We start from the raw sequence: 26,319 nt of genomic DNA, 5'->3' as shown, positions 1-26,319 counted from the left end.
ACCCCCTTGCACTTTATGTAGGATATAGGTACATAACAGGCATCAAAAGACTTGTCAGGGGCTTGTTTATTATCTAATGAAGGTTTATTATCTAATAAAAACTGCTGATGTAACTGGAATTGATAACTGTCTGGGAAGCAGGATCATTTGACTCAATTTCATACGTCACAATTGATGTTGTTGAAAGTCTGCAGCCGTTATTCATTATTTAAATAATGAAATACTGCACTAGTTACATATTTTTTCATGCTCAGCATGACGCGCCTCGAAAATTTTTTCTCGTTGTCAAGTGCAAATATGTAAATAAGTATTTTATGTGCTGTTTGAATATGTGTTATTCTGCATCTCTTGCACTGTAGTCATCTCTTTGAGGTTATCAGGTACGGTGCCTCATCAGTTATGTGTACACACACACACACACACTCTCTCTCTCTCTCTCTCTCTCTCTCTCTCTCTCTCATATATATATATATATATATATATATATATAAAATAGAGGGAAACATTCCACGTGGGAAAAATATATCTAAAAAGAAAGATGATGAAACTTACCAAACAAAAGCGCTGGCAGGTCGATAGACACACAAACAAACACAAACATACACACAAAATTCTAGCTTTCGCAACCAATGGTTGCCTCGTCAGGAAAGAGGGAAGGAGAAGGAAAGACAAAAGGATATGGGTTTTAAGGGAGAGGGTAAGGAGTCATTCCAATCCCGGGAGCGGAAAGACTTACCTTAGGGGGAAAAAAGGACAGGTATACACTCGCACACACACACATATCCATCCACACATACACAGACACAAGCAGACATTTGTAAAGGCAAAGAGTTCTTTGCCTTTACAAATGTCTGCTTGTGTCTGTGTATGTGTGGATGGATATGTGAGTGTGTGCGAGTGTATACCTGTCCTTTTTTCCCCCTAAGGTAAGTCTTTCCGCTCCCGGGATTGGAATGACTCCTTACCCTCTCCCTTAAAACCCATATCCTTTTGTCTTTCCTTCTCCTTCCCTCTTTCCTGACGAGGCAACCATTGGTTGCGAAAGCTAGAATTTTGTGTGTATGTTTGTGTTTGTTTGTGTGTCTATCGACCTGCCAGCGCTTTTGTTTGGTAAGTTTCATCATCTTTCTTTTTAGAGATATATATATATATATATATATATATATATATATATATATATATATATATATATAATGGAAGGAAACATTCCACGTGGGAAAAAAATTATATATAAAAACAAAGATGAGGTGACTTACCGAACAAAAGCGCTGGCAGGTCGATAGACACACAAACAAACACAAACACACACACAAAATTCAAGCTTTCGCAACAAACTGTTGCCTCATCAGGAAAGAGGGAAGGAGAGGGGAAGACGAAAGGAAGTGGGTTTTAAGGGAGAGGGTAAGGAGTCATTCCAATCCCGGGAGCGGAAAGACTTACCTTAGGGGGAAAAAAGGACAGGTATACACTCGCACACACGCACATATCCATCCACACATACAGACACAAGCAGACATATTTAAAGACAAAGAGTTTGGGCCAAACTCTTTGTCTTTAAATATGTCTGCTTGTGTCTGTATGTGTGGATGGATATGTGCGTGTGTGCGAGTGTATACCTGTCCTTTTTTCCCCCTAAGGTAAGTCTTTCCGCTCCCGGGATTGGAATGACTCCTTACCCTCTCCCTTAAAACCCACTTCCTTTCGTCTTCCCCTCTCCTTCCCTCTTTCCTGATGAGGCAACAGTTTGTTGCGAAAGCTTGAATTTTGTGTGTGTGTTTGTGTGTCTATCGACCTGCCAGCGCTTTTGTTCGGTAAGTCACCTCATCTTTGTTTTTATATATAATCTCTCTCTCTCTCTCTCTCTCTCTCTCTCTCTCTCTCTCTCTCTCTCTCTCTCTATATATATATATATATATATATATATATATATATATATATATATACACACAAAGATGAGGTGACTTACCGAACAAAAACGCTGGCAGGTCGATAGACCACAAACAAACACAAACATACACACAAAATTCAAGCTTTCGCAACAAATTGTTGCCTCATCAGGAAAGAGGGAAGGAGAGGGGAAGACGAAAGGAAGTGGGTTTTAAAGGAGAGGGTAAGGAGTCATTCCAATCCCGGGAGCGGAAAGACTTACCTTAGGGGGAAAAAAGGACAGGTATACACTCGCACACACGCACATATCCATCCACACATACAGACACAAGCAGACATATTTAAAGACTCTTTGTCTTTAAATATGTCTGCTTGTGTCTGTATGTGTGGATGGATATGTGCGTGTGTGCGAGTGTATACCTGTCCTTTTTTCCCCCTAAGGTAAGTCTTTCCGCTCCCGGGATTGGAATGACTCCTTACCCTCTCCTTTAAAACCCACTTCCTTTCGTCTTCCCCTCTCCTTCCCTCTTTCCTGATGAGGCAACAATTTGTTGCAAAAGCTTGAATTTTGTGTGTATGTTTGTGTTTGTTTGTGGTCTATCGACCTGCCAGCGTTTTTGTTCGGTAAGTCACCTCATCTTTGTATTTATATATAATTTTTCCCACGTGGAATGTTTCCTTCCATTATATATATATATATATATAACTCCACATTGTTTGTTTGTGTAACACCACAAAAATGCATTCATAAATACTGCCCTTGACAACGAGAATAAATTCTCAAAACATGGTTTGCTCGGCATGAATAAAATACGTAACTGGCACTGTGTTTAACTAAAAACATTTGAGCAACACAAAGTGAATGACTGTGTCAACTAGCGCTCCAAGTGGCCATACACCGAAACATGCTAAATATGGTTCAACAAAGCTGTCACGTTGATCACAACAATCACAAAACTGCATTTGTGCAGTAGAGACAGTTTGGAAATGGTCGTGATTGGTCATGATCTCTTCATTCGAACGAACCTAGTTACTCCCATCAGCCACCATGCCAAGTTAGGTTGGCAGCGGTGGGAGAAACAGTATGAATTGTTCCAACTTTTACATGTTTACCGGTTCAAATCCACTGAGTGTAAAGAAACTTAACCACGTAATATCTGTAAACACTACTGGACGGCCAACATCATGTCAACGTTATTTTTTCTCCACCAACAGTTTGGAACACACCACTCAAGAACACAGTATCAGCACAATGTCATACAACACAACACTTAACTCATGGGACAAAGCAGTAGGGGTGGAATTGCAACTTTCAGTTGACCTACTTTCCCCAGTAGATAAGGTGAATGCTGAGTCAGTTCCACTGATAAGGCCATGGACGACTTCCTGGCAATCCTCGACTAATCCTATCCTGTGTTGTATATATTTTATTTATGTAATGATTTCCAATTGATCATGTCACCATCTGCAGCTACAATTATTGAGAAATCAAGAGTTAAAAGACGAATGGGAGTTGATTCAAATCACTACCCATAGAAGCATGAAACAAGCCAGTATGACTAAGAGAATTAGTAACAAAACCTTGAGAGAAAAGGAATGCGATTTTCAAAAGAAACTGAAAGAAGTGATATTGAAGCCAACCATTTTACAGAAACGATTAAAAATATTGCATATGAAATAGAATAGCATGGAGAGCTGCATCAAACCAGTCTCAGGACTGAAGGCCACAACAACAACAACAACAACAACATAAAATAGAACTAGAAAACAAGCAAGGAAAGCATAGACATTTCAATAATATTGTGAAGAAGCTCTTGCATAAAAAAGAAAGCTTGGAACAACTGATGTAGCAGGAAAACAAGAAGTACAGGAAACGCTATCAAGTTTGAGAAGACAAAATCATACAAGAGACTATCACAAAACACTGAAGAATTATACGTCTATCTACATTCAGCAACTGCTGTGCTTCAGGGAAGAAAATGGAAAACTCGCTTAACAATGAAGAAAACTAAGCTACTGGTAGCATGTTTAGAAAAGCTACTCTCTTTTTGTTTTGGGCGCACAACTTCAATGGTCACTAGCGCCCAGACTACGTTAGGAATGCACCGCGAGGCACAAGTTTAAAACAGCAACTAAAAGGGAAAACACGATAAAGGATTGACAGGTATAGGATTAAAAAAATGAAAAGCTACTGAACTGTGAAAAACCAATCAAACAACTGGACCTCCATGATAATATTCCAAAAGAAAATTCAAAACCACCAAGCATTGATATGATTCAAAGTTACATCAAACAAAACACAACAAAGCCCCAGGCGAAGATGGCCTCACTGCAGAAATTCTACAATCTAGTTGATATCTAGGTGTCACAATCATAAAAGAAAAACTAGGTAAGGTCTGGGACATTAAAGCAATCCCCGAAAACTGGAAGGTTATGCTAATTCACACACTTCAAAAAAAAAAAAGGGGGGGACAAAACACAAATATCTTAGGATCAGAACAAGAAGCAATTCTTCTTAACATCAATACCTCGCATATTGGAGAAGAAATCACACGAGTAGACAATGACAATGAACTCTTTTATGCTTTTGAGAGTGATCCAATGACAACTGAAGCTCAATATGAAGAACAGCAGAATAAAAACATGGATCCTATAATTCTATGAGTCGTCAAATGTCGAAGGTCAAGCAGAGAAACAAAATGCAAGAAATGGCCTGACAATTTTACTTACTATATGCAAGAAGGGCTTCCAAGTGAAGATACTGATGTCAAAGAGGTCTTGAAAGGAATAAATAAAACAGAATGAAAAAAAAAAAACAATGAAGAAAGAATTCTCACCTCTGGTTTGTCATAACACATTCACACATTTGAAGTGGTGTAGCTACCCAGGGGACACAAACCTCTCCAGAACTAGGTGGTTATTAAAGATAACTTAGCAGGACCAGAAACATTTAAGGCGTGCTTAATGGCAAAAGGGCGGTCTCAAGCACAATGTGTTAATTATAATGAAACCTCCACACTGGTTGTCAAGTATGCATCCATAAGACATCTCTTGTCTAAGGCAGCTCGAGAGATCCTGAAGGTTGACCATGTCGGGCATCACTACTACTTATCTCTATGGAGACCTAAAGGAAGAACTTTATATTATTCCATCAGAAAATTTTGCAGTTCCTGGAAAAGTACGGAGGCTGAAGAAAGCCATTTATCAACTTAAAAAAGCCTGGTCGGAATTGGAATCATGCAGTTGATGAGATGTTGAGTAAAGTGAAATTGAACAGATCTAACATTGATCTATGTATCTGCTTTCATAGAGATGACACCAAACTAGTCATCATAGCTTTCTATGTTGATGACATGCTATTATTCTCAAATGACAGAAGTATTTCGAATCAAGTTAAAAATTCACTGAAGAGATTTTTTGAGAGGGAGGATTTAGGACCATCGAGCCAAGGCCTATGTATGGCAATTAACACAAAACTGGTGTGTGTGTGTGTGTGTGTGTGTGTGTGTGTGTGTGAGAGAGAGAGAGAGAGAGAGAAGAAGATTTAGATCTACCAAGAATCCTATGCATGAAAAGTTCTGGAGAAATATGGAATGAGTGAAGCCAAACCAGTGCCAATGCCACTCAGACTTGGTTTGAACTTTGAAGCAGTCAAATCACCTGCAAACAGTGTACCTTATCAGAGGTCAATGGGAGTTTTTCTATATGTATCCAAATCTCTAGAAATGAAGTATGTTTTGCTGTCAATCTCCTTAGCAGATATATTGACTGTTTAAAAAAAGGTCCACTGGTTATGACTAAAAAGAATTTTTAGATATTTAAAGGGGGCCTTGGGATATATGCTAGAATTTTCTAGAGATGGCAATAGCCAATAGGAAAACAACTGTCTTTAGTGATGCAGACAGGAGAAATAAAATGAAGGGCTGATACTATGTAACTGGTTCATGCATAAAAATACAAAACCCCTTAATTTTGCAGTCTAGGAGACAAAAAGAACTAGGCTACTGTAGTTTCCACATGTGCAGCTGAATATATGGCTTAGGCATAAGCTGCTAAGGATTACGACAACATATCTGAGGTAGATCCAAGTAGTGTCACAAGTCACTTAAAGAATAAGTCACTTAAAGCATATTTTGATGATAAAGGAGCCATTTGGTTAGCAAGAATCTATATATACATACAAAATACGAGGGTTGGAGCTTTAACAGTGGCAACTATTTATTTACAGTTCGTACAAAATAGATACATGGTTCAAAGTTTTAGTAACCTTCAAAGTAGTCACCAGCATTGTGTATAACCCGTTGCCAGCGATGTGGAAGTCGTAGGATACTCTTAACAGTGCCAGTTGTGTTGACAGTTCAAGTGGCGTGGTGTATTGCCCATTGAGTTTCTAGCAGTTCTGAAGTGAATGCCCTGAAGTGTTTACTTCAGTTTAGAAATCGAGTTGAGCTCATGAGGGCTTAAGTCAGGGGAGTGCACTAGGTGGTACAGCACTTAGCAGCCCCATCAGTCAAAAAAATCAGTAACTGCTTGCAATGTATACGCTTGAGCATTGTCCTACAAAATGATGGTCAGGTCCTGCAGAAAGTGTCATCACTTCTGTCTCTAAGCTGGTCGTAGGTTGTGTTCCAAAAATGAACAGCATAGGGACAGAAGTGATGACACTTTCTGCAAGACCTGACCATCATTTTGTAGGGCAGCCGGCCGGTGTGGCCGAGCGGTTCTAGGCGCTTCAGTCTGGAACCGCGCGACCGCTGCGGTCGCAGGTTCGAATCCTGCCTCGGGCATGGATGTGTGTGATGTCCTTAGTTTAGTTAGGTGTAAGTAGTTTTAAGTCCTAGGGGACTGATGACCTCAGATGTTAAGTCCCATAGTGCTCAGAGCCATTTGAATTTTGCAGGACAATGCTCAAGCATGTACAGTGCTAGCTGTTGCTAATTTGTTTGACAGATGGGGCTGATAAGTGCTACACCACCTACTGCACTCCCTTGACTTACGTCATCGTAAGTTCAACTCTATTTCTAAACTGAAGGAAACGCTTCACGGCATTCACTTCAGAACTGCTACAAATTTGTCGGGCAACAAACCGTGCTGCTCGAACTGTCAACACAACTGACACTGCTAAGAGTATCCTACGACTTCCACATTGCTGACAATGGGTTCTACACAATGCTGGTGACTACTTTGAAGGTCAGTAAAACTTCGAAACACGTATCTATTTTGTATGAGCTGTAAATAAATAGTTGCCACTATTAAAGTTCCAGCCCTCGTATCATTTTACAAGAAAGTATCTGGAGCCAGATGATATAAATATTGAACATCTACCTACTAAAGAAATGTTAGCTAATACTTTTACAAAACCTGTCCATAATCCAAGACACGAAATGTGTAAAAAACGTAAGCTTTGTGAAATCATGGAAGGCATCACTGCACATTTGAACTTCATATTGTGTGTCAATGTCAATTTAAGGGAACATAAATTTACAAATCCTAACCTATCAACAGTTTCCTGTTTACTTCATTTTGTTACTATTACTCTGTGGTTGTCATTTGTTCATATGTATGTAGCAGTGATGTCTATACAACCCCGACAATGAACTCCACCCCACAGTTAATAAAACTCCAGCTGTCTGATAGTGTCAGCAGTAGATGCTCATATTTCATGTCTTGCCAAAATATAACATGGCTGCTAAACATGTCATTGGAACAGGAAAAGATAATGATTTTCGATTCTACTCCCACATCAGCCTGTTACATTGCATATTTACATATAGTTCAAAACAAGATATAAGTGAGGAATCCTTTGTCACACACAGTTTGCCAAACTACAACAAATGATATGCAAGGCACATAACCAACAGGGGCACTGCATTTCTATGCTTAGATGACAAGAGTTCTACACTCACGTTGTATAGAGATATGCTGATGCAGTATTTCTTGCTTTTCGAAAACCATTGGACTCAGCACACCTACTCTTATTGCCAAAGGTATGATCATATGGTGTATCAATAGAAATTTGCGACTGGACTAAGAATTTTTTGATAGGGAGGATGTTAGTTGCAAATTCTAATAGAAAGAAGACGGTTCTGCTGCTACATAGTTTGTATGGCAGAGGTATGGGCCAGCAATAGCAGGAAGTATTGGGCAGTGAGTACCAGGTCACCACCTCTGTGAAGCCTAGTGCAGTGTTGGCTCAGGTGACTGTTAATGTAGGGAAGTTATGTAGGAATTCTACGAAAGTGGATTGGGCAGTGATTGTCAGTGGAGCTGGTAACAGTCTTGTCAGGAATGGGGAGTATGATGTAGGTGGTGACCTAGCAAAGATAGCTACTCAAGCTGATGGCACTAATGTGCATTCCGTGCTACTGTTTCAGTGTCATGATTGGCCTTTTCTTAATGCTGCTGTTAAGCATGTTACATGGGGCTGCAGAAGGCACTGATGGTGGAGAGCCTGGCTGACATTGCAGTCGTGCCAGTTGAGTTTATCAATAGATCAGGTTTCATTAGGCATGGCCTGCACCTCACTACGTATGGGAAGGGGAGGCTAGCAAAGCTTATAGGTGACTGTGTTGTGTGGCCTGTGGTGGGATCACTCAACGAAAAATTCCTGTAGCTGTTGGTGTTAGTGCTGTAACTTTTTTTTAGATTGACGTCAGCTGATAAGTATTCCTGCTTAAAGCAAGTCCCTCTAACAAAGGAATCACCTTCAAAGGAGGTCATGAATTCAAGTAGTGAAGGATTTATCATATTTCATCAAAATATAAAAGGTATTACAGATAATATTAGTGAACTGCTTATAGATGTTGACTCTGACATTATTGGTGTGGTATAAATAGCTACGATGCCAAAACGTAGGTGCGCTCTTGAAGTTTGGCACTATGAAAGCAAATGAAAAGCACCGACCGCAGCGCCCTCTAGCCGATGCTGTGGAGCTCGACGAGCGCCGCTCCCCATTCACCTCTTTTGGTCACGAGCAGATGACCTAGCAAGATTGTTTCTATCGCATAGTGCGTGAGCCACTACAGATATTGCCGTTGTAACTTCTAGTTGATGTTATCTTTGACTGACGTATGGCTTCGCACCTATGTGCTCATCCCAGCCAAAATTAAGTAACAATTCATGTATTCATATTCTTCCTATAGTAAAGGTGCTTTATGCTATTTTGTCTAAAACTGACACGGTGAGACCATGGCTGTGTACAATTAATGTAGGTTAATTCTTACAGAGAAGAAAACAGCAACCAGCCACTTCTCTGTAAGAATTAACCTATATTAAAGGTGCTTTAAATTGACATGCAGTACCGAAGTACTTCACCTTTTCCTGCTCCTACTCGCTTACATCACTCTCAGCCTATTTTGCAGAAGCAGTTCACAGGAGCAGATCAACACGCGTATCCAGACAGGATACAAAAATTGATATATCGAAACGCCACTTAAACAATTACAAAATTCAGATGTTTTCTTTACCAGGATAAAGATTAGCTAGCTATTTTTCAAGGAGTTCTTTGCGGACTGGGGGAGTGGCCATGTATGTAAAAAACAGTATTCCACTGGAGTCTGTAGACTCACTAAACAGGTATTTGAATGTTGTGCAGGGGCAGTTGAATTTAGTGAAACTAAACTTCTAATCATTGTTATGTATAGGTACCCTAACTCTGACTTCAGAGCATTTCTGCTGAGGGTTCTTTGTTCACTTTGTAAGAAGTACCAAAAATTAGTTATAATTGGTGACTTCAATATTAACTTCTTATGTGATCGTGCATGAAAAAGGATACTGGAAGATCTCTTAAATTCATATGATCTGATGCAGTATGTGTTTTTTCCAAACAGGGTGCAGGGGAACAGTTGCACAAATATAGAAAATATTTTCATTCATTCTTCATTATTAGATGGGCATTCTGTTACTAAAAGGGTGAATCGCTTTCAGACCATGATGCACAAATTTTAACATTAAAAGGTTTTTGTTCCCAAACAAAAGTTATATATAATTACAAACTATGTAGAAAAGCTAATCCAATGGCAACCTCGTTAAAGAACAAGAGCAGCAGGATGTTTATAGTGCCAATAACGTAAATAACAAATATAATGCTTTTCTTAACAGATTTCTCATGCTCTTCAAAAATTGCTTTCCATTAGTGTGTTCTAAATGTGGTACTAGAAGCAAATGGCAGCCTGGGTGGTTGACTAGTGGGATAAGGATATCACGTAGAACAAAGTGGGGATTATATTAAAATGTTAGAAGTAGTCACAATTGAATTACAATAGCCCATTACAAATATTTAGTATTGTAAGGTGCTTAAAAATGTTATTAGGAAGGCAAAGAGTATGTGGTACACAAAGAGAATAGCTAATTCACAGGGTAAAATTAAAACCATATGGTCAGTCATGAAGCAAGCATGTGGTTAGCAGGACAAGCTCGAAGATATAAAGCCAGTTCGTAGTAAAAATGTAAGTCAGATATATGTACAGTATTTAACAATCACTTTCTGAGCATTGTTGGTGAATTAAATAAAAACTTAGTTTCTACAGGGAATTGTATAGCTCTCTTGGAAAATGCCTTTCCAAGACTGATGTCTGAAATACTCCTCTGTGATACTGACAAGGAGGAGACTGAGTCAATAATTAAAGCATTGAAGACTAAGGACTTTCATGGATATGACGGAGTACCTAGCAGAATATTAAAGTACTGTGCTGCACATGTTCGCCCTGTACTTAGCTGTACACGTAATTTTTCTTTAAGAATGGTCAGTTTCCTGAACAATTAAAATACTCAGTAGTAAAGCCACTTTATAAAAAGGGAGAAAGGGATAATACAGACAATTTTAGATCTATTACTATGTCATCAGCGATTGCTAAAGTTATTGAAAAGGCTGTGTATGTAAGGTTAATTGATCATTTTATTTTGCATAATTTGCTATCAAATGTACAGTTCAGTTTTAGAAGTGGTTTAACAACTGAAAATGCTATATTCTCTTCTCTCCCCGAGGTACTGCATGGATTAAAGAGAAAGTTTCGAACACTAGGCATCTTTTTTTATTTAACTAAGGCATTTGATTGTGTTGATCACAAAATATTGCTCCAGAAGGTGGACCCTTATGGAATACGGGGAGCAACTCACAACAATTAGTTCACCTCTTACTTTAATAACATACAGCAAAAAGTCATTCTCCACACTGTTCATAATGGCTATAATGTGGGGTCTGAGAGTAGCATGGTTAAATGGGAGAGCTGGGGCCACACTTGTGCCTCATTTACATAAGTGATGTGGCCTTTATTATTACAGGTGATTCCAAAATATTTCTGTTTGCTGGTGACACTAGCTTGGTAGTAAAGGATGTTGTGTGCAACAATGGCACTGTTTCAAAGAGCGCATTTCAAGGCATAAGTTCATGGCTTGTAGAAAATAAACTAATGCTAAGTTGCAGTAAGACTCAGTTTTTACAGTTTCTAACTCACAATTTCTGGCTGACAGCAAGGAGAAACTTCAGCCGTAATTTTTCCCAAGGGCATGCAGCTTTACTGTATGGTTAAATGATGATAGTGTCCTCATGGGTAAAATACTCTGGAGGTAAAATACTACCCCATTTGGATCTCCGGGCTGGGACTACTCAGGAGGTCGTCATTATCAGCAGAAACAAAAGTGGCATTCTGCGAATCGTAGCATGGAATGTCAGATCGCTTCATCGGGCATGTATGTAAAAAAATTTAAAAAGGGAAACAGATAGGTTAAAGTTAGATATAGTGGGAATTCATTAAATTCAGTGGCAGGAGGAAAAAGACTTCTGGTCAGGTGAATACAGGGTTATAAATACAAAATCAAATAAGAGAATGCAGGAGTTGGTTTAATAACGAATAAAAAAACAGGACTGCATACAAACAGGATAGAAAATGCATTATCGTAGCCAAGATAGACACAAAGCCCAAGCCTACCACAGCAATAGAAGTTTATGTGTCAACTAGCTCCGCAGATGAAGAAATGTATGATTCAATAAAAGAAATTATTCAAATAGTTATGGTAGATGAAAATTTAATATTCATGGGGGACTGGAATTCGATAGTAGGAAAAGGAAAATTATTAGGTGAACATGGACTAGGGATACGGAATGAAGAGGTAGCAACCTGGTAAAATTTTGTGCAAAGCATAACTTAATCATAGCTAACACTTTGTTTATGAATCATGAAAGAAGGCTATATACAAGGAAGAGGCCTGGAGACACTGGAAGGTTTCAGATACATCATGTAACGGTAAGACAGAGATTTAGGAACCAGGTTTTAAATTGTAAGACATTCCCAGGGGCACATGTGGACTCTGACCACAATCTATAGGTTATGGACTGTAGATTAAAACTAAAGAAACTGCAAAATGGTGGGAATTTAAGGAGATGGGATCTGGATAAACTGTAAGAACCAGAGGTTGTAGAGAGCTTCAGAGAGAGCATTACGAAACGACTGACAAGAATGGAGGAAAGAAATACAGTAGAAGAAGAAGAAGAATGGGTAGCTTTGAGGGATGAAGTAGTGAAGGTAGCAGAGGATCAACTAGATTTAAAAAAAAAAAAAAAAAAAAAAAAAAAAAAAAAAAAAAAAAAAAGAGGGCTAGTAGAAATCCTTGGGTAACAGAAGAGATATTGATTTTAATTGATGAAAGGAGAAAATATAAAAATGCAGTAAATGAAGCAGGCAAAAAGGAATGCAAAAGTCTCAAAAATGAGATTGTCAGGAAGAGCAAAATGACAAAGCAGGCATGGCTAGAGGACAAATGAAGGGTGTGGAAGTATGTATCACTAGGGGTAAGACAGATACAGGAAAATTAAAGAGACCTTGGGAGAAAAGAGGACCACCAGTGTGAATATCAAGAGCTCAGACGGAAAGCCAGTTCTAAACGAAGAAAGGAAGGCAGAAAGGTGGAAGGAGTATATAGAGGGCCTATACAAGGGCGAAGTACTTGAGGGCAAAATGGAAGAGAAAGAAGGTGAAGATGAAATAGGAGATATGATACCGCTTGAAGAATTTGACAGACGAATGGAAAAACTGGGAGAAGCTGACCTCGCGGAAGATCTGTTTGGATTCCATAAAAATCTTGGAACACACAAGGCAATACTGACCATACGACTTATCTTAGAAGATAGATTAAGGAAAGGTAAACCTACATTTCTAGCTTTTGACAATGTTGACTGGAATACTCTCTTTCAAATTCTGAAGGTGACAGTGATAAAATGCAGGGAGCAAAAAGCTATTTACGATCTGTACAGGAACCAGATGGTAGTTATAAGAGCCGAGGGGGCATGAAAGGAAAGCAGTGGTTGAGAAGGGAGTAAGACAGGGTTTTAGCCTATCCCCGATGTTATTCAATCTGTATACTGAGCAAGCAGTAAAGGAAAGAAAAGAAAAATTTGGAGTAGGAATTAAAATCCATGGAGAAGAAATAAAAACTTTGAGGTTTGCTGATGGCATTGTAATTCTGTCAGAGACAGCAAATGACCTGGAGGAGCAGTTGAATCAAATGGATGGTGTCTCGAAAGGAGGATATAAAATGAACAACAACAAAAGCAAAACTGGGATAATGGAATGTAGTTGAATTAAATCAGGTGATGCTGAAGGAATTACATTAGAAAATGACAATTAGTAGATGAGTTTTACTATTTGGGGAGCAAAATAACTTGATGATGGTCGAAGTAGTAAAATTTAGACTGGCTATGGCAAGGAAAGCATTTCTGAAGAAGAGAAATTTGTTAACATTGAGTATAGATTTAATTGTCATGAAGTCTTTTCTGGAAGTGTTTATAGGGAGTGTAACATGTATGGAAGCGAAACATGGATGATAAATAGTTTAGACAAGAAGAGAATAGAAGCTTTCGAAATGTGGTGCTACAGAAGAATGCTGAAGATTACATGGCTAGATCACATAACTAATGAGGTGGTACTGAAAACAATTGGAAGAAGAGGAATTTGTGGCACAACCTGACTAAAAGACGGGATCAGTTGATAGAACATGTTCTGAGGCATCAAGAGATCACCAGTTTTGTATTGGAGGGAAGTGTGGAGGGCAAAAATTGTCGAGGGAGATCAAGAGGTGATTACACTATAAATCAACAAAACCTGTCATTTTAATTTCACAGAATGGGCGTATGATTAGTGAAACTGAACAAATTTCTAGGTGTTCAGATAGATAGTAAACTATCATGTAAAGCCCACATTCAGGATCTTGTTCAAAGACTTAATCTGGTCATTTTTACTATTTGAACAATATCTGAAGTAAGTGATGGTTCTACACGAAAAGTAATTTACCCTGCTTATTTTCATTTGCTTATGATGTATGGTATTATATCTTAGGGTAACTCTTTCCTATCGTCAAAGAATATTTTTGGCCCTGAAACAGGTGGTTCGAGCAATAAGCGGTGCAAGTTTGTGAACCTCTTATCCACCCCTATTTCTTAGTCTGTGTATTCCGACATTGGCCTTTCAATATTTATATTTTCTGTCTTTTATTGTTACACAAACAGCTTATTCCTAAGAATTAGCAGCTTTCACTCAGTTAATGCTAGGCAGAATTCCAGACTGCATTTGGATTGCACTTCCTTGACTCTTGCGCAGAAAGGAGTGCAGTATATTGCTGCATCCATTTTCAATAAGCTACCACAAGAGTAGGAATACAAACGTCTCAAAAATGAGATTGACAGAAAGTGCAAAATGGCTAAGCAGGGATGGCTAGAGGACAAATGTAAGGATGTAGAGGATACTGCCTACAGGAAAATTAAAGAGACCTTTGGAGAAAAGAGAGCCACTTGTATGAATATCAAGAGCTCAAATGGAAACCCAGTTCTATGCAAAGAAGGGAAAGCAGAGAGGTGGAAGGAGTATATAGAGGGTCTATACAAGAGTGATGTACTTCAGGACAACATCATGGAAATGGAAGAGGATGTAGATGAATATGAAATGGGAGATACGACACTGCATGAAGAGTTTGACAGAGCACTGAAAGACCTGAGTCGAAACAAGGCCCCGGGAGTAGACAACATTCCATTAGAACTACTGACAGCCTTGGGAGAGCCAGTCCTGACAAAACTCTACCATCTGGTGAGCAAGATGTATGCGACAGGCAAAATACCCTCAGACTTCAAGAAGAATATAATAATTCCAATCCCAAAGAAAGCAGGTGTTGACAGATGTGGAAATTACCGAACTATCAGTTTAATAAGTCACGGCTGCAAAATACTAACATGAATTCTTAACAGACGAATGGAAAAACTGGTAGAAGCCAACCTTGAGGAAGATCAGTTTGGATTCCGCAGAAATGTTGGAACACATGAGGCAATACTGACCCTATGACTTATCTTAGAAAATAGATTAAGGAAAGGTAAACCTACGTTTCTAGCATTTGTAGACTTAGAGAAAGCTTTTGACAATTTTGACTGGAATATTCTCTTTCAAATTCTAAAGATGACAGGGGTAAAATCCAGGGAGCGAAAGGCTATTTACAATATGTTCAGAAACCAGATGGCAGTTATAAGAGTCGAGGGGCATGAAAGGGAAGCAGCGGTTGGGAAGGGAGTGAGACAGGGTTGTAGCCTGTCTCTGAAGTTATTCAATCTGTATATTGAGCAAGCAGTAAAGGAGACAAAAGAAAAATTCGGAGTAGGTGTTAAAATCCATGGAGAAGAAATAAAAACTTTGAGGTTCGCCGATGACATTGTAATTCTGTCAGAGACAGCAAAGGACTTGGAAGAGCAGTTGAACGGAATGGACAGTGTCTTGAAAGGAGGATATAAGATGAACATCAACAAAAGCAAAACGAGGATAATGGAATGTAGTCAAATTAAATCAGGTGATGCTGAGGCGATTAGATTAGGAAATGAGACACTTAAAGTAGTAAAGGAGTTTTGCTATTTGGGGGAGCAAAATAACTGATGATGGTCGAAGTAGAGAGGATATAAAATGTAGACTGGCAATGGCAAGGAAAGCATTTCTGAAGAAGAGAAATTTGTTAACATCGGGTATAGATTTAATTGTCAGGAAGTCGTTTCTGAAGGTATTTGTATGGAGTGTAGCCATGTATGGAAGTGAAACATGGACGATAAATAGTTTGGACAAGAAGAGAATAGAAGCTTTTGAAATGTGGTGCTACAGAAGAATGCTGAAGATTAGATGGGTAGATCACGTAACTAATGAGGAGGTATTGAATAGAATTGGGGAGACGAGGAGTTTGTGTCACAACTTGACTAGAAGAAGGGACGGTTGGTAGGACATGTTCTGAGGCATCAAGGGATCACCATCGTAGAGGGAGACCAAGAGATGAATACACTAAGCAGATTCAGAAGGATGTAGGTTGCAGTAAATACTGGGGGATGAAGAAGCTTGCACAGGATAGAGTAGCATGGAGAGCTGCATCAAACCAGTCTCAGGACTGAAGACAACAACAACAACAACAACAAGAATACAAAAATCTTATCAGTAATCCACACACTTTCAAATCGAAACTGAAAAGTTTCCTCGTGCGTTATTGCTATTCTGTTGAGGAGTTCCTTGAAAAATTAAGCTGATTCCTGTGTCATATTGATGATTGTGTTTATATAAACTTGTGGCTTGTCTTTTTTGGGTTCGTGAACATTTTATTTTATCTGTTATTACTTTTATGTTGTAATTTCATGTACTGACACTTTCCATTACCTTGGAGATTTGCTCCTCAATTTAGTCCTCTGGAACTAGACGTGTAAAATAATAAAAACTAACATGTTACCTTAAATGTAGAGTCATTGTCCAATGTAGTAGTAGTTTCGGGTTTGCCTACCGGGGAGGTGTGTTGGGACCATTGCTGTTTAGGTTGTATATGGTCATTCCACGTCAAGGGAGCTAAAGATCTCGACTCGACCATCTTCTAATCTAATGTAATTTAGAGTGAGAGTTCTATATGGTCTTTGATGGTTATATATCAAATTTCAGTTCAGTATCTTCAGTAGTTGAACTTTTAGGGGCTTTTCAAAAGAGGCTACTCACATTTGCATCACGCACGAAGGTGCAAATTTGCTATGTTTGCTACGCTTTTTTTCAAAATTTCTTGCTGACAGTTGGTCATTTGTTTTAATATATAAAGACAACTTTTTATGTTGAATCACAACATGGCAAAAAATTAGGCATTTAGTCATACCTAAATATAGATACAGGCCTCAAAAGTAGCTAAAAAAAGTGTCCCACAATTCTGAGAGCCTATGTTTGACCACGCACTGCTAATTTTCATATGAAACAATCACACCAAAACTTCAGATGGTTATTCCCACTGATGATGTCTATGTATGGACCAAATTTAATTACCATGGGATGCCTAGATGAAAATATATGCATCAGTAAATTTGGCCAAAATTTTCTAAGTGCAAATTTTAGCTTTTTTGTTGAGGGGAGGGGGATTTGTAATATTTCAATTATCTTGTTCAATCCTTTTTGTTTGCCACAGAAAAACGAGAACACTTTAAACTTTCAAAGCTAAATCATTTAATTTCTGGATCTTGCATTTTGCATCTTGCATGGAATCTCCCACCTATATATGCACCAACATACATTACAGCGTTAAAACATTCTGAAGCAACACTGCATACCTTTCAAAAGTTATTATTTTAGCACTTCAAGAAGATTAAAAAGTGAAATATTTTGCTCATTAAGGCTCATAACACTACTGGTAATTAATTTTTTATTTGAGTATGTAAATCAGTTTCAAACATTAATTTAACACATGTCATATAAACAAGTACAATACACAACAAAGCAAATTTGCAAAACAAAATACTAAACAGTCAGTTCCATTTTTGGATAACGGTTCTACAATTTTTGTAAAGGACAGATTGTGTTCATACATGTATTGTCTTGATGATGATGATGCTTCTTAAATCTCGAAAATATGTTGCTCATGAGTCTAGCACGTGCCTTCAGCAGTTGGCCTGGGGAAGGAACATGCAGAACCATGTGGGTGCATAAAGCTGATGAGGAAGGAGTAGGTGTTTCTGCTTGTGAATCTTCTCCTCCTCCATCAGTCTTACTGCAACACAGTCCTTTTTGCCTGGGCATAAACGAGTGAGGACGTTTTGGTTTACTTCACCATTGAACGTTTTTCCTTTCCGATTTGCAGGTGTTGCCAAAATCCCACTTTCTATCCTTAGTTGCCTGGCCTTCTTCGCCACTATGGTTGAAAGAGCGAAATCTTTAGCAGTCTTTTTGAATAGTTTAGCTATTTGCGGATAGGGTCAAAATTTGAATTTCACTGCAATTGCTTGAAGTCTGGAGCTTAATTTTAAGTTCTTCAATTAAGCTGTCCATATATTTACCTTTTTGGCACTCCTGCATTTGTAAGTGAGCAATATCTAATTGGCTCCCACCAGCAGCTGGGGCAATTACCTTAGTAATGCTGCCTTCGGCTTTCAGAACTTTGCACGTGAAATATCCTATTGAACCCTTTTAGCTGATCCATTGAAGCATTAATGGTTATTCTTCAAGTGACAATAATGACTATTAGCTGCAAAACAAGCATCAAAGATATGGATGTCTTCTGGATGGTGATTCTTGTTTATCTTGGTGGGGTGATTCTTTTTGGGCCACTTCATGTCTACATTTGTTACAAATTTTCAAATCAGGTTTAAAAACTTCATTAGTACGTAACTTGGTTATGTGTATTTCTTTAGCAAATGCGTTGCAGCAAGTCTTGTGCAAGATTGAAATTTTGTCATCAAGAAGACACTATGGTATGAACAAATTGATGTAACCTATCTTCAGTAAAATCAAGCCCAGACCTACGTCATAGAAGCTCCTTGTACACTGGTAACATTTCCTTAAGTGGTTGTAGTTGACTTTTTGCTTCAGTTAGAAACTGATGAGCCTCAAGCAGAGGTAGGTGTAGACAGGACACAACAAACTTTCAATAGGAAATTGAAAAAGAATGTAGGAAAGTCATCGAAAAGGAAGAAAGTTTTGTTGTTAGGCAGTTCTCATGCCAGAGGTGTAGGCCAACTTCTGCAGGAGGAATTAGGACCAGAATACCAGGTCACAAATTTTTTCAAACCAAGTGCTAGTCTGGATCAGGTGACAGAGGATTTAGGTTCACTCTGTAAAGGATTTACCAGGGAAGACACCGTGGTTATTGTGGGAGGGCCAGGGAACAGCATTGACAGAGATCCTGGGTACAGTATAGAGTGTGACCTGGTAAAGATTGTGTCGGCATCGAGACACACCAATGTTGAATTTGTATCTGTCCTGAGACGCCATGACCGGCCTCATTTGAACTCTTCTGTTGGGAGAGTTAATTTGGAGTTGGAACGGCTGCTTGGGTCGGGTGCGGGGGCTCATATTGGTGTGGTTCCTGTTGATTATCTCAGTAGGTGGGACTATACCAGGCACGGCCTACATCTCAACAGGAAAGGGAAGGGGAAACTGGCTGGGGTAATAGCAGGAAATTTAAGGGGGGGAGGCACTGCCATGAATGGCAAAATACCAGTGGTTACAGGTGTTGGAGCAGCACCTTTTTTAGGATAGGTAAGACAGAAAGATGTCAAGTTCTACGAGAGGTCAGGATTGAAACAAATCTTCAGTTTAGGAAAGAAATTAAACAGCACAATTCTAGCACATTGGATCACCAATCACAGCTACCAATTATAAATTTTCACCAATCACCAGAAATTTTATCTCCACCAAGTTGTATCTCAGTCCTAGGTAATTGCATTGATGAATTAAAGTCACCCAACCCAGTTGACATAATCTGCCTCTCTGAACACCATGTGACCACTGGTATAGGAACTAGGCCTAAGCACAATGAGAAACTCAGACAGGAGAGTACTGCAAATGTTAGAATAAGGAAAGGTTCTCATAAAAGTATAATTAAAAATAATGTAAGTATATTTCATCAAAATATTGGGGAGTTTAAAGAATAAAGTAGATGAGCTTCTGGTTTGTTTAGAAGATCTAGAAGCTGAGAATGAAATAGATATACTATGCCTGTCTGAGCATCACATTGTTACCGATATGGATAAGGTAAATGTAAGTGGTTATAAGCTCTCTGCACATGTAATGAGAGAAAATATGGAGAAAGGAGGAGTTGCCATATATGTCAAAAGTTATCATTGTGCAAAAAGTATAGAAACAAAAAAGTTTTGTGTAGAGAAACATATAGAAGCATGTGCCTGTGAGCTTAAATTAAATAAAGGCACATTTATAATTGTAACTGTATATAGGTCCCCATCAGGAAATTTTCATCTATTTCTGAAAAATTTGGACTCCTTGTTGTGCTATCTGTCAGACAGGGGGAAGCAAATTATTATTTGTGGGGACTTCAATGTAGATTCTCTGAAAGAGGGTAATAGGAAAAATGACCTTGAAGTATTACTCGGTTCTTTCAATTTGACACCCGTTATTGATTTTCCTACTCGGGTGGTAAAGGATAGCAGCTCACTGATAGATAACTTCTTTGTAGACCAAGATAAGTTTAACCAGATAAATGCTCAGCCTGTTGAGAATGGTCTTTCTGATCATGGTGCACAGCTAGTTACAATATATGACATAGCTCCATTCAGCAATACTAAACAGTCGTCCAAAGTAGTACGTTCAGTCAACGATTTAACAATTGCAAATTTCAGGGAAAGCCTACAGCAGTTAGACTGGGATGAGGTGTACCGTGAACCTGATGCCAATTTAAAATATAATTTATTTCATGACATTTTTGTAAATGCATTTGAAAACTGCTTCCCCAAGAAAATAGTTAAATATACTCGTAAGAAACCTTGTAACAAACCATGGCTTACTAAGGGTATAAAAATATCTTGTAACCAGAAAAGGGAAATGTATCTGACAGCAAGAAAGAGTAGTGACCCAGAAACTATCAAAAATTATAAAAACTACTGTGTTATATTAAGAAAAGTTATTAAAAAATCCAGGAGTATGTGTATCATGTCTGAAATCAGCAACTCTGATAATAAAATTAAAACAATTTGGAATATTATTAAAAGAGAAACAGGTCAACCAAGAGCAGAGGAAGACAGTATTACCATCAAATTGAATGAAAGCTTTACGAACAAAAAGTCAGAAGTTGAAAATATTTTTAATAATCATTTTCTAAATGTTGTGGATATAGTAGGATCCAGGTGTTCATTAGAAGATGCTAGGCTGTTAATGGAAGAGGCCATACCTATGCAATTTGATACAACTGAAATCTCACCCACTTCTCCCTCTGAAATTAGGAAAATAATAAACTTGCTTAAAAGCAAAAACTCACATGGAATTGATGGCATTTCCAGCAAAATACTAAAAGCTTGTTCTCAACAGATAAGTAAGATTCTCAGCCACATGTGTAATAGCTCTCTGGAACAGGGCATTTTCCCTGATAGACTGAAATATGCTATTGTTATACCTCTGCATAAAAAGGGGGATAGATCTGATGTCAACAATTACCGTCCAATCTCCCTTCTAACAGCTTTATCCAAAATTTTTGAGAAAGTAATGTATTCAAGAGTAGCTTCACATATCTGTAAAAATGAAGTACTAACAAAATGTCAGTTTGGTTTCCAGAAAGGTTTTTCAACAGAAAATGCCATATATGCTTCCACCAGTCAAATTTTGAATGATCTGAATAACCGAACCCCATCCATTGGGATTTTTTGTGATCTCTCAAAGGCTTTTGATTGTGTAAATCATGAAATTCTGCTAGACAAGCTCAAGTATTGTGGCATGAGTGGGACAGTGCACAAATGGTTTAATTCGTACCTAACTGGAAGAGTGCAGAAAGTTGAAATAAGTAGTTCTCGTAACATGCAAAGATCAGCACATTCCTCAAACTGGGGAACTATCAAGAATGGGGTTACACAAGGGTCAGTCTTGGGTCCTTTGTTGTTCTTATTATATATTAATGACTTGCCATTCTATATTCATGAAGAGGCAAAGTTAGTTCTCTTTGCTGATGATACAAGTATAGTAATCACACCTGAGAAACAAGAATTAACTGATGAAATTGTCAATACTGTCTTTCAGAAAATTACTAAGTGGTTCCTTGTAAACGGACTCTCACTGAATTTTGATAAGACACAGTACATACAGTTCCGTACAGTGAATGGTATGACGCCATTAATAAATATAGACCTTAATCAGAAGCATATAGCTAAGGTAGAATATTCCAAATTTTTAGGTATGTCCATTGATGAGAGATTAAATTGGAAGAAACACATTGATGATCTGCTGAAACGTTTGAGTTCAGCTACTTATGCAATAAGGGTCATTGCAAATTTTGGTGATAAACATCTTAGTAAATTAGCTTACTACGCCTATTTTCACTCATTGCTTTCATATGGCATCATATTTTGGGGTAATTCATCACTGAGGAATAAAGTATTTATTGCACAAAAGCGTGTAATCAGAATAATAGCTGGAGTCCACCCAAGATCATCCTGCAGACATTTATTTAAGGATCTACGGATATTCACAGTAGCTTCTCAGTATATATACTCTCTTATGAAATTTGTTATTAACAACCAAACCCAATTCAAAAGTAATAGCAGTGTGCATAACTACAATACTAGGAGAAAGGACGATCTTCACTATTCAAGATTAAATCTAACTTTGGCACAGAAAGGGGTGAATTACACTGGCACTAAAGTCTTTGGTCACTTACCAAATAGTATCAAAAGTCTGACAGATAACCAACAAGTATTTAAGAAGAAATTAAAAGACTTTCTGAATGACAACTCCTTCTACTCCATAGAGGAATTTTTAGATATAAATTAAGAAAAAAAGAAAAAAAACAAAAATATAAAAAAATAAAAATAAAAAATAAAGAAAAAAACACAAAAAAATAAAGTTGTTATATTAACTTAAGTATGTTGTTAAATTAACCTAATTATGTCATGTATTGGAAAATTCGACTCGTTCCACATCATTACGAAATATCGTATTCATGATCCATGGAACTAGTATTAATCTAATCTAATCTAATCTAATCTTGCCGTAATTGAATGGTAATGACTTATGACAATCAGCTTCGTCTGCGCCACCAAAGTAGAAGGTTGCAAGGGGGCTCTTGGTTTATCTTATTTGGCACATGATGTCATATTTTCATTTCACTGCTTGCAGAAAAAAAGTTTTTCCAACAAGAAGTAACAAGTAACATGAGCTATGTAACACTGAGTCACGCACCTTTTTCAGCATATTACAATATTTCACATGGTATAAATATTTTTAGAAATCTGTAACTCTGTCATTTGAATGCCAACCTAATATGTATTTTCTGTGATAAAAACCACATCGATTCTCCTAATAGTTTGAGGACACTTCTGACGTAAAACGCACATTAGGAATAGGAAACCCAAATTTGTAACGTAAGTCACAACATAAATTACATTCTTGTTCTTTAATTTTAATGCTCTTCCCTGCTTCAATACCACTTCAAGATCTTTCCCTGAATAACACAATTTATAATGATGATTTACAAAAGAAAATATGGGTTTATAGGTTAATAACAAGTCAACATAATAAAACACTGATTTCAAAATTTAATGTGAGTCACCATGGAATCTCCCACCTATATATGCACCAACATACATTACAGGGTTAAAACATTCTGAAGCAACACTGCATTCCATTATGATCTTCTAGATCTTATAATGTTAAGACGATTTTATGAGTTTTTATTATATTTGTATTCTATATTGTAAAATAACAAAAATATTTCTTATTAACATAGTTACAGTCACTAAACCACAGGTAAATCTTACACTACTGACAGACACTACAATTTATACATATTTTGACATAGGCCTACAACTTCAAATTGTTTTAATTTTTTTTCTGTTTATCGATAATCCATTTTCCCTACTTTTGATAGGTACACTTACTAGTAATCAAAATGTAAGATCCAGAAATTAATTACTGTAGCTCTGAAAGCTTAAAGCAGCACCTTCAAGCTGTGTGTGTGTGGGGGGGGGGGGAGGGGGGGAGGATTGAACAAGACAGCAGAGATATTACCTCCCAAAAGTATCCTAAAATTTGTGTGTAGAAAATTTTGTGGCCGAATTTGCAGAAGCTTATCTTTTCCCTCTAGGCATTCAACGTCAATTAAATCTGGCCCATATATAGATATCATAGATAGAAATAACCCTCTGAAGTTTTGCTGTGATTGTTTCATATTAACAGAAGCAGCGTTCGGTCAAACATAGGTTCCTCGAATTGTGCAACGATTTTTATAGCCACTTTAGAGGTTCGTATTTAGTTTTAGATATTGCTAACTCCCCAATCTTTGCCATGGTGTGATTCAGCATCAAATGTTGTCAATGTATATTAAAGCAAATCACCAAATGTTTCCTAGAGCTTTTAAAACTGCCTAGCAAACATGGCACTTTTGCACCTTTGTACTTGATGCCAAGGTGGGTAGCCTCTCTTTAAAAATCTCTAAAAATTAGAACACTGAACATGCTGAACTGAAATTTGATATGTACGCATCAAAGACCATATAGAAGTTCACACATTTGGAGGTGGTCACGTGAGGACCTTTCTAATATTGGCCCGTTTGACGTGGAATGACCCGTATTGATGAAGTCGTGGAGAATATTAATAGTAACCTCAGGCTTTTGCCAATTACACTGACTTTTGCAGATGATGCAATTATTTATAATGAAGTATTGCCCGGAAGAAGCTGTATAAATATCCTGTCAGATCTTGATAAGACTTCGAAGTGGTGCAAAAGGTTGGCAACTTGCTTTGTGCATTCAGTAACGTAAAATCGTGCACTTCATGAAACGAACAACATATAAAATCAATGAGCTGCAGTTGGAATTGGCCAACTCATACAAATACCTTGGCAAAACCCTTTGTAAGGATATGAAATGAAATGATCAAATAAGCTCAGTCATGCATACAGTAGGTGGCAAATTTCAGTTTGTTGATAGAACACTGGGGAAATGCACTAAGTCCTCAAAGGAGACTGCTTACAAATCACTTGTGTGACCCAGTCTAGAAAATCGCTCAGGTGTGTGTGTGCGCGTGTGTGTGACCCATACACAATAGAACTAACAGGGGATAGTGAACATGTACAGAGAATGGCAGCACAAGTGATCAGAGGTTTGTTTGACCTGTGGGAGAGTCACACAGGTGCTGAAGAAGCTCAAGTGACAAACTCTAGAATTTACAAGTAAATGATACTGAAAAAGCCTGATTACAAAGTTTAAAGAAGTGGCTTTAATTAATGACTCAAGGAATATACTACAACCACCTATATATCACTCACATAGGGATCATGGGGACATGATTAATTCTAGCGCACACAGACGAATTAAACACTCATTCTTCCTGCGACCCGTACGTGAACTGAACAGGAAGAAAACGTACTGACTGGCAGAATAGAATGCACACTCTGCCATGCACTTCAGAGTGGTTTGCAGGGTACAGATGTAGGTGTTCATTCCTTCTGTGCACGTTTGATTGTCATTCGATAAAACGATCGTTCACAAATATTTCACACTCTTTATGTTTGAAATACCCAACAATAAGGTGTGCTGGAAAACTACGTATGCATTTTAACATTTTTTATTTCATGTTTTTATTAATATTGTACCCTATCATTTAAAGACTGGTTTGAAAATGAATGCAAGCCTTTGCAAGTAGTGATCGTCAAAATGACTATATGCAACTTAACCACACTGTTGTGGCGAATGGCAAAAGGACGAATCATAAATATGAAACTTTCTCCGATACGGTTGCCTAGCACGAATACATTCACTTGTAGTGGCATTTACAACATTTAAGTAAACCAATCAAATATGAAGCGTATATAGAGAAGATGCATATTGTCTAACACGGCATTATAAAACCTAATGCTCAGAGACAGATTACAGAAGTTCGACAGTGATGAGAGTGACCAACTAGCCAGTTGTGATCCTTACTTTTGCTCTGTAACATTATTTTGTCAGTAAACTGAGAAATAAACTTCCATTACCATTGAACCAATATGTCATCTGACATATAATCAACGTCATCAGAAGCCATATTAAATGTGGAACTGTGATTATACTACCACCGCAAAATAACTTGCACTACACTACCATTTACACACTACCACTGAACAACATTCTCGCCCCTACTCCGCATGGACCATAACAACACGCACACAATACACACAAACTTCGACCATAGATTATATTTATGGTCGAAGGTCGAAGCACACAAAGCAGTTACCACGGCCGCCTGTATTAGAGCAACGCCACCTAGGTGGCGTTGATTAGAGGCGGCCGTGCAGTTACTTAACTCTGACCAGCGACGCCTATGTGACACCCATCAAAGATACACGTGCGTCTCGCGGGCCCCGAGGAATCGCTTCATGACGTCATCAGTACGGCTGAAAGCGTGACAGCGCTGCCTGGTGACTAGACCTGTAAACAACTCTGTTGACGTAAGTGACGTCACACGTTGGCCACAGCGT

General features: G+C 38.1%; 1 protein-coding gene across 2 annotated transcripts in view; it reads right to left on the bottom strand.

The window, feature by feature from the left end:
• The window catches only part of LOC124774998 (G patch domain-containing protein 11-like), a 138,350-nt gene extending 112,303 nt beyond the window's left edge, over positions 1-26,047 (bottom strand). For both annotated transcript variants that reach the window (XR_007015580.1, XM_047249751.1), the window contains exon 1: positions 25,837-26,047. Coding sequence is in view for 1 of the 2 variants with exons in the window: in XM_047249751.1 (XP_047105707.1) it covers positions 25,837-25,886 (50 nt within the window). In the remaining variant the exon portion in view is untranslated. The remainder of the gene's footprint in view (positions 1-25,836) is intronic.
• Positions 26,048-26,319: the final 272 nt, after the last annotated feature.

This window comes from Schistocerca piceifrons, chromosome 2 (genome assembly GCF_021461385.2).
Source record: "Schistocerca piceifrons isolate TAMUIC-IGC-003096 chromosome 2, iqSchPice1.1, whole genome shotgun sequence".
Classification (NCBI taxonomy): domain Eukaryota; kingdom Metazoa; phylum Arthropoda; class Insecta; order Orthoptera; family Acrididae; genus Schistocerca; species Schistocerca piceifrons.
This window is presented reverse-complemented; position numbering and strand designations above follow the sequence as displayed.